Source organism: Morone saxatilis, unplaced genomic scaffold (assembly GCF_004916995.1).
Source record: "Morone saxatilis isolate NCDOM2014 unplaced genomic scaffold, NCSU_SB_2.0 Contig10, whole genome shotgun sequence".
Lineage (NCBI taxonomy): Eukaryota > Metazoa > Chordata > Actinopteri > Moronidae > Morone > Morone saxatilis.
This window is the reverse complement of record NW_023339652.1, coordinates 9,900,153-9,909,333: the sequence shown is the minus strand read 5'-3', so window position 1 is coordinate 9,909,333 and position 9,181 is coordinate 9,900,153. Positions and strand designations below refer to the sequence as shown.

The window sequence follows — 9,181 nt, the reverse complement described above, 5'->3', positions numbered from 1 at the left end:
TAAAACAGTATTATTTTGTTTCTGTGAATGAAAAGCTCTCCAAGTCAAAGGGGCCCACCCAAGCCAAGGAAGATGTGTCACACTGCTGCCATCTAGTGTTTAAGCCCAAGGAAACAATGTTTTAAAGCAACACAAACAGGCTTTCCTTATGCTGCTATACAGCCAGGAATTTTAGTATCTATTGCATTTTCTGCACTATGTATCTCCCTAACATCCAACACTCAGCTAACTATAATCCACCAAAACAATAAATGCACAAAACATGCACAGAGAGACAAAGAAAACAGGCCAGCTGTCTGTGGGACAGACTCAAGGTCTACATCATTTCATCTGATCAACATGGAGACTCAAACTCAGGGATGAGCTGATGTTTCACTGAAGGACAGACTTACTGTCGTAAGTAATGACCATGACATATCAAGATCACAATCATCTTCCCACAATAAAACTATTTAAAAACTTGTCACACATCAGTACAAAGAAAACATCCAGCACACAGGGAAAATTTGCACGTTTCATTGTTTGACTTCTATTCAGTGTAATGTTCCACTGTTTGCGTGCTTCATAATAATAGACCCATTGTACAACATCAAGTCTGGAAGTCATCTGAATAAAAGACAGTAATAAGACATGAGGATAGGATTAGTTTGTGTCGCCACCACCCAGTGGGTTGAAAAATAACTGTGGCATCATGAGATAATTTTCAGCTCTGCAAAAACATTTTTTATCTGAACTACAATTGTATTCACACATCAGTTCTCCTCATTTTACTCTAACTTTCTTGTCATGGAATAATGGATATCTGTCAGGCTACGTCCTTTGATAGATGAAATGAAAGTGTAAAATAGCACACAGTAATACAAAGGAATCTAATATACGAGGAAGCTCTGACCTCTTCTATCTCTGCTGCTGGCGTCACTGCACAGAACATTATTAAAAAAACCTCCATGATTATAAATAAGGAAACTAATTTTTCTGTCTGATTCATCTTTGCCAGGACTTTCTTCATGCTGAGTGTCATTCAATACCTTAATGTTTCATATTAGATTTAGATGTTCTGGGTGCACTGTTAATATCAGTGATAATCTAATTTGTTTAAAATAATTGCATTATGTTGTACAATAAATGATGTAATGAATTATTTATGTATAAAGGCTTCTGTCAACATGCTCCACCTGAAGAATAATAGCCGCCATTACCTGCAGCAGTGCACTTATTGGAGGTTGAGAAATGTACTATAGCAATATAAGAGGTGGAGATGTGGGGTGTGTGTGTGTGTGTGTGTGTGTGTGTGTGTGTGTGCTGTGTGTGTGTGGTGTGTGTGTGTGTGAGTGTGTGTGAGAGAGAGAAGAGAGAGAGAGAGTGAGAGTGAGAGAGAGAGAGAGAGAGAGGGAGGGTCATATCTTATCTATATTCTGTATTTGAGAATTTGTCCTGCTTTCTGTGCTGTTCTGGGTCACGACTGAGTGTGTTTATTCTGTGCAGAAGTGATTCTGATTTTTAAACCATGCAGAGACACAGTGTTATCTATGCGGCCCAGAAAGAACACTGATATCTCTATTCCCTCTGAGTGCACACACACACACACACACACACACACACACACTATGCATACACACTCACATACCAAAAACAGTCGCAAAAATGCACACACACACAAATACACACACAAAAACAGTGTGAGCACACAAAACTGCATCCTACAGAGACATGCTGACACTCACAAAGTGCAAACAGATACTGTTAAATGTACACTGTGAAACCGTGAAAGACTGTTTAAAGAGGTAGAACAAACACACACACACACACAAACATTCGTACTCTCTCAGCAGGCAGACAAACACACAAACTAACACTAATCAGCACACACCAATCCTTCCATCCTCCACACAAAGCGCACCAGCCAGAAACACAGCCAGAGCTGAACCAGTAAGAGGCAGCTCAAGAAGAGATGAGTGACACCACAGTGCACCATATCTCTCTCTCACACACACACACACACACACACATACATACAGACTCACTTAACAGAAAACTGCATTCAGTTCCCTTTGTAGAAAATGAACTGTATCTCTCACTATTTTGGCCACACATTCTGAATGCTGCCCCTCTGTGGTGCCCAGGTGTGCTGCAAGCCTCCTTACCTTTATATGAGTGTATACTGTGCAAGCCAGAATCAGAAGAAGGTTAAAGGGATCAATTACATAACTCACACAAGTTCTACCCTGTTAAATCTCACAGTCAAACACTATAATGTTAAATGTTTTAGAAGCTTTTGCACCAGACTGTCTCCACTGATCAGTTTTGTATCAAACATGCCTCTGCATGAAAGTCCCCGGGGTATATGAAACTGCTGCTCCTGCATAATATTCTGCTGATAGCTCATCATGTGTCACTATACACTTTCAAATCCTCATCATAATAGTTGATTTGGTTATAATTTAGAATCGAATCACTGTATTTGTTCAGTATCTGTTCAGCATATTGTTTATACAGTCCTGCTGGAAAAGCTGTCTTCTCAGTAATATGGTTTAACTGTAGACATACAGTTCATGAAAGTGCCACTGTTGCAAGGTAGTGACAAAAAAGCGGATGTAGTCAGAGATGTGGTGAGTGGCCTGTATCCACTTCATGCAGAACAGTCACTGTCACTTAAATGAAATGATGATGAATGAACACATTCAGGTTCTATCTATCTTCTTATCCATCTTCAGTCACACTCTCCAGGTACCCATGATGGGGTGATTCGTTAATTCTGATCAAAGATGATGGATTAGTTTACTTCGTTTTAATTCAGCAAATGAGTTTAGTGAGGACCGATATTGGTCTATCATAACAGCAGAGTAATCTGCTGTAATTATTATTAATGAGTCGTAATTAAACAACGTCAGGACGTCGCAGGGGGACGTGAGCTCAATTAATAAACGCGTCAGAGCCCAAACCGTCCTGTCTACAGCACAAATACACCGCCTCCTCCCTCTGGCGCTCTCTCATGCTGCCTTCAGGTGCTGTTGGAAATGTCTAAACCTTGGTATAACGACGCAAATGACGACCCAGAGCAGCGACAGCATGTATGAGAAATCACACTTTAGATGGGAGTTGAATTGCATGGCACACCTTAATTATTGCTGCATTTACTGTCAATACTGTTGACTCTATTTACTATTTATAACAGTAAAAAGAGCACTGTATTATCATAATGTTATTTTGACTATTAGTCAAGCTAATGTTCTACTTGGGTTGAAAACTAAAACAACCATTAAAAATATTACCATAGCCTGATATTATGTCCAATTGTATCCATTTATAGGTCGCCTGTGAAGGCTTTTAACCACTGGTGGCGCTATGAGCTATGTTTTTACAAGTGAGTCTGCATTTTGTTTGTACTGTGCTCATGCACCAAAACAAACATGCATTCACAAATAACAATAACAGTTAACAGTTGCCAGCAATCATGGCACTGTGCCCACAAAGACGGCTAGATAGTAAAACATGGCCCATTTAAAGCAATATGTCAAATGCAAATGTCTTATCAGGAAGGACATGACCTTAAAGATGCACGGTGTGTTTTGGTGAGGAACAACACGTCAACAGAACGTTTGTGTGTTTGCAAGAAAAGTCAACAAGGCTTCTTTAAATGCCGTCAAACTGGGTGCCACAAAAACAGGTTTTTCCGGGGCGCCCCTGAAGGCAGCAGTCACTCTGTACACAGCGCAGGAGATGCTTGCAGCCGCAGCTCGCTGCACTGTGCGGCCGCACCGGAACATAACAGCAAACAATGTGCAGGAAGAGAGAGACAATTGAATCTCTCCAGACAGAGTGACCGATCATGGCCAGTCGGTGGCAACAAGGTCCCCGCGGCCGCTCAGAAGTGCCCGCCGGTGGCCTAAAAACGACGCAAGTGCCCGACCAACAAGAACCGTCCGGAGAGACCGAGGACGCGGCGGAGTCGCTGCGGGAGCTGCCGCGATGGATGCGGCTTTACTTCTACGGGATGCACGGCGTGACTCTGGATGTCCTGCTCTCGTCGTTGCATGGGGTTTTGAATTATCGGGACCCTAAACTGGTGGGCTTCTCCTCTCCGTATCTCTGCATTATGCATTCACTGACCCACTTTGCGCTGGAGAAGATCTACTCACAGAAGAGGTGTTTCCGTGGTCGGCCTGTGGTGTTTCATCTTGTTTTCTACCCGTCTGTCTACATCGGGCTGCAGATCCTGATCGGGAACATCAACACTTTGACCGAGCAGGTGAGGGTGGTGTCCGGCACGCAGCTGGCAGTGCACTACATCCTGGCTCTCTATTTTGCCCAGGTGTTTCACAGAGGGCTGTCTCGGCTGCAGTATCACCCCTCCTGTCACCCCGACCCCTCCTGTCACCCCGACCCCCCCAGCGCACCCGCCCCGGAGGACAGAGGTCGCGTTCGGGGGCCTCTTCGCGGTCTCCCCGGCTTCTTGCGCTTCTTGTTCTTCGGGATGCACGGCTTCCTGGACGAAGTGATTTTCACCTCAGTTTTCAACCTCGTGGAGAAGTCTGATCGGACCATGAGCGGCCACACCTCCCTGTGGTCCTTCCTGATGTACGGGAGCTGCAGCTTCGTGGTGGAGAAGCTCTACCTTCACCTGCACTTCAGCCGGGGATGGGGGACGTGTCGGCGGCTCCCCATCTACATCTGCTTCATCTACGCCTGGGAGTTCTCCTGGGGTCTGGTCCTGAGGCAGTTCGACGCCTGCTCCTGGGACTACTCCCATTATCCTCACAACTTCATGGGACTCATCACCCTCCTCTACTTGCCGGGCTGGGTCTGCCTCAGCCTGTATCAGGACATGCTGTCTAACGTCCTGCTGAGGATCAAGTGCAGCAAAGATGTAAATGGTTTAAGTGGGGAGAATGGGGAGGTTAATGGACAGCTCGAGTCAAAGAAGCCACTCTAGGTTTGCTCTTAGAGGTTTTTAACTCCTAGGGGGGAAATCTGGCTCACATTATACAAACAAACATTAACATTAATTAACTGATTTTTCTAAAAATATACATAAATATTGCTATATTGCAAGAATTGTATCATATGGAACCAGATTGTGGTCTGGGGCTCTGGATTTGTCCACAAAGTATTGCATTACTTTGAGTCTTTGGACTGCTTTGGTCAGCAATGTGTTGCCATGACAACAGATGTTGAATATAGGATACAACATTTTCTGTAGTTAATATAGTTTTAGAAAAGTTTATGTTACCGGTTACTTTGGATATTTGGAGTCTGAACATTTGTTAACAGTATGCAGATGAGACATGTTCCAGCTGATATTCCTGGGTCCAGTAATAAAGATAAAAACACAACTGAGGACCCTGAATTGTTTACCTAACCTGATTCAATTAAGTGAACCTACTGCCATTTGTATCTGATATAAAATATAGTTGTAATATTACTATTTTACAAGTCTTCATGACTTTGCGGTGTGAATATTAAATTTTTTTAATGGCCGCAGTGGCAGACTTGTCACCTTACACGTTACATTACACTGGGGCAGGTCTGGTTTGAGTTGGATCGATTGTGTCATTAACATATGCATCAGCATGCTTTAACTGTAGCTCATATCTGCATGCTCTGAAGTACCCATTAAAGAACATCTGGAGAGTTTTGTTTCAAAAGGTTTATGATTTAAGTTTGTGCAAAATAGATATTGGCCCGTAATATTCAAAAGTCAGTATTTTCAAGGCAAAGACGAAACTGTTAACAGAGACACTATTGTTCCATTTTCTTTAGTTTTTTAGGGATGCACTCATACCGATACTAGTATCGGGTATCAAGTTAGATACCGTGCCAATGTACTCATAGTTGTAATCATAAAACCAGTCTGATAACACTTTACAGCAGCGTGATATAATCTCTTGTTGGTTGAGCATGTAGGCTGAGGATAACTTCAGCAGTTTGGAGACATTTGAAGCAACTTTTACAGCAACATTAGCACAATTTAATATGTTACAGTCAAAGTGAGGAGCATCTGATGAAAATAAAATGTGTTTTCAAAGTCATAAGAACTGTAATGATATTATTAAGTACTCATATTGGTACTCAGTATCCACAATTACTCAAATTTAAGTACTTGTACTATTTAGTTTGATAACAAGTGGTATCAGTGCATCCCTGCAGTTTTTCTCATCTCATCTCATCTTTTTATTTACTTTTTGATTGTCAATTTACTTTTTGAAACAAACTGCCAAACCGCTTGTTAATACGACCCCTGAATAATGCATGGCAACTATTAGAGTAGAGATCAACCCAGTAACACATGTAGCAAGGAGAGCTGTAGCTGAACAGAGACGAGGAGCCAAGTGAGATTTTTCTACTGTGAATCTTTCATGAACCAAACGTAACTTTTGCTGGAGTGCCTTCCCGTGCAAAATCGGAGTCAACCAGACTCAAACAAACAAGGCTTGGTGTCTTTGGGGCTCCTCTTTTTATATTTAAAGTGTTTTTGCACATTTTAATTATAAAAAATGTTTTAATCTTCATAACTAATGACCGTCTGAGGTTGCATTCGTCCCAACAGCACTGGTTCCACCGCTAAGTGACCGGTGCTGCTCGAATGTAAAAATTTCTATAAACAAACACAAACGGCGTAGGTTTCAGTATGGTTTAATTTTGGATGCATTGAACAACCTCCAACATTCTGTGCTTTCAACTTGTGTAACTGCTAATATTTACAAAAAAAGATTATCTGGTTGCATAAGTAGCTCCTGCTGGACGAGTCTGTTTAGTCATTGCTTGTTTTTGTCCTTATTTTATGAAACTTTCTTATAGCCTCCTGCTCCAAGTCTAGTCAAATTCATTTCAAAAGTACTTACTGAGTGCGTTTACCCCAAACTGATGGACATTTCATGTAAATTGCATTTCTTTGACAGACAGGCAGCCCAGAGCTGACGCCGACGTCTGTCTCAAAGACAGCATATTTAATTTAATTCCATTAATCAACTTAATATGAAGTGAATATAGTGCAGACATATTGCAAATCCAGAAGGAACAGTTTTCATTTAAATATTCCCAAAATAAACTATTGTGCATGTTCTAACACCCAAATTAGCTTTATTAGCAGTCCTATGCCTTATTAAACTAATCTAAGTACCTTGCACTGTGACTAAGCAAATGGTGGTAAATCTTAGCTAACTCTATACAAGTCACTTTGTTAGGTAACTAACCATCATTTGGAGTTGGAGTTCAGAATTAAGCGGCTGATAAATTGACGGATTTGCCGGCAGCTGAAGCCGTTTAACTCCCACAGTAGCATTTAAACTTGGTGCTGGAATCAGTCCCATCATTGATGAAGCTGCCCTTTAAAAATGTCTCTATAATTAGGAAGTATTTTGTTCTAATCACACCTTTAAATTATGATCATTTGTATTTTTGAATGAAGGGGTGAGTTGTATTTTCTGAATGTTTAGATAAGCTTGTTATTTGTGGAGACAAATCTTGAATTCATTTGAAATCTGTTTAAGATTTGAGTCTGATTCAATGGTTGGGTAATGATTATATACCTCTGTACGCTGTGGGAGCGACATTGAAAACTGTTGCACGCCATTAAATATATTAGAATCATTCACTTTGTATTGTTAAAATATAAAACCAGATTTTCTTTTTGCCTGTGTGGTTGATTTTATCAAGGAATCAAATTGTATTTTGTCTGTACATTTTAAGAATGATTTACTTCTGAAAAAGAGATGTCAAATTTTATTTTAAAAACATTAAATAATTTAAGAACTGATACAACTAGCACTGAGCATTTACAGTACTAGTGAGTCCCGCCTGTAGCTGGTGTGTTTGGGATTTTTTTCATTCAACTTGGCAGCTATTGAGGTTCTTAAACATTTGAACCACAGCCACATGAGTGAAAAGACTTTCTTTAAGACTTTTAATGGCCGAATAACTGTATTTTAATCATACTTTACTTTGTGCTGTGTTATTCACCAATTTAAAAAAAAAAAAGACAGCTTTTAGAAAATGTATGAGTGGTTGGAATAAAATGCAAATTAAAGTGAAAAATGGTGACTGACTTGCAATGGCATGTACTCTACAACTTACACTTTTAATTAAATCTTTTTCTGTTGTACGACTGGCATTCTTTCATTTCATTACTTTGTTTGTTGGGAAACCAGTTCTGAGCAATTATGTTATAATATTTTGCTTTGTTCTCATCATAAAATAGATCAGTAGAGTTCATGTAAAAGCTATAGGGGCATGTTTATCTGACAACCTCAGTTGTAAAAGAGAAGTATAAAGAAAACAAAGTGTTGCAGGCATGTCAGTTTTGTGAGAGATTGTGCAATAAGGTGGAATTTTTTCTTTTTTTGATTTGGTCTTTTTGCTCTGTTGAAGTACTCACTATCATAGGCTACCAACAACACAAAGGTCTGCAACCTATTTTTAGGCTGAGTCACAACACTCGCTTGGTATTATCAACCATGGAGGAGTTTCTTCTAGGTTCGTGTTTGCCCATATCTCGATGAAACAGGTCCAATCACGCAAGTAACAGATAACGTGATTGGTTAAAGTTGGCTTCGTGCCTGGAAGTTACTCTCTATACCAGAACCCACACATCAGTTCCTGGTAAACACAAAGGCTGTTTGTGTTGTCTCTGCTTCCTTGTTAAGATACTGTTATAAATTCAACAAATGAAACAACACGGGGACTAACCGAGAGAGTTCAACAGAAAACCCACATATTAAACGTTTACTTGATGTCTCTCTGTTTTGACATTTTAGTTTTCTCACTGTGCTTTCTGTTGCAGTGTATATATGTGGAGTGTTGTCAAGGTAACATGTGCTTTTGTGTTGTTGGTTGGTTGCACTGAAGAAGCATCATAGCACTGAACTGGTCTATTTTTTTTTTAGTTTGCCTGAGTATAAGTGTATGTTGTCATAGTAAATGGTGAGAACCATATAATAATAACTGAACAAGACTGGATTTTAATTGATACGTGGTAAAGTGGTCGAATGTCTCTCTCTTTAAACCACCTTGGAGATCATCGTGACGCCAGCAAATGCACAAAAAGCAGACACACCTCACAGGGTTACTACCCAGAGGACTCTGTCAATACACCAGTGACCCACTTGTGTCTCCTCCGTCATGTGTCGAGCCTCGAGGTCCAGCCCACTACTGCCTTAAAAGAGGTGAGAGTGATTAGTTCATG

At 40.6% G+C, this 9,181-nt stretch overlaps 1 protein-coding gene across 1 annotated transcript; it reads left to right on the top strand.

Moving 5' to 3' along the window:
* Positions 1-3,725: 3,725 nt before the first annotated feature.
* On the top strand, positions 3,726-8,049 carry LOC118336477 (transmembrane protein 229A). Its single transcript, XM_035673147.1, has one exon. It carries the CDS (start codon positions 3,830-3,832, stop codon positions 4,931-4,933), a length of 1,104 nt encoding a protein of 367 aa, XP_035529040.1. The 5' UTR covers positions 3,726-3,829; the 3' UTR covers positions 4,934-8,049.
* The last annotated feature ends 1,132 nt before the right edge of the window (positions 8,050-9,181 follow it).

Coding starts and splice junctions, on each gene's coding strand:
- LOC118336477 (XM_035673147.1), top strand. CDS start 3,830: ATGGCCAGTCGGTGGCAACAAGGTCCCCGCGGCCGCTCAGAAGTGCCC.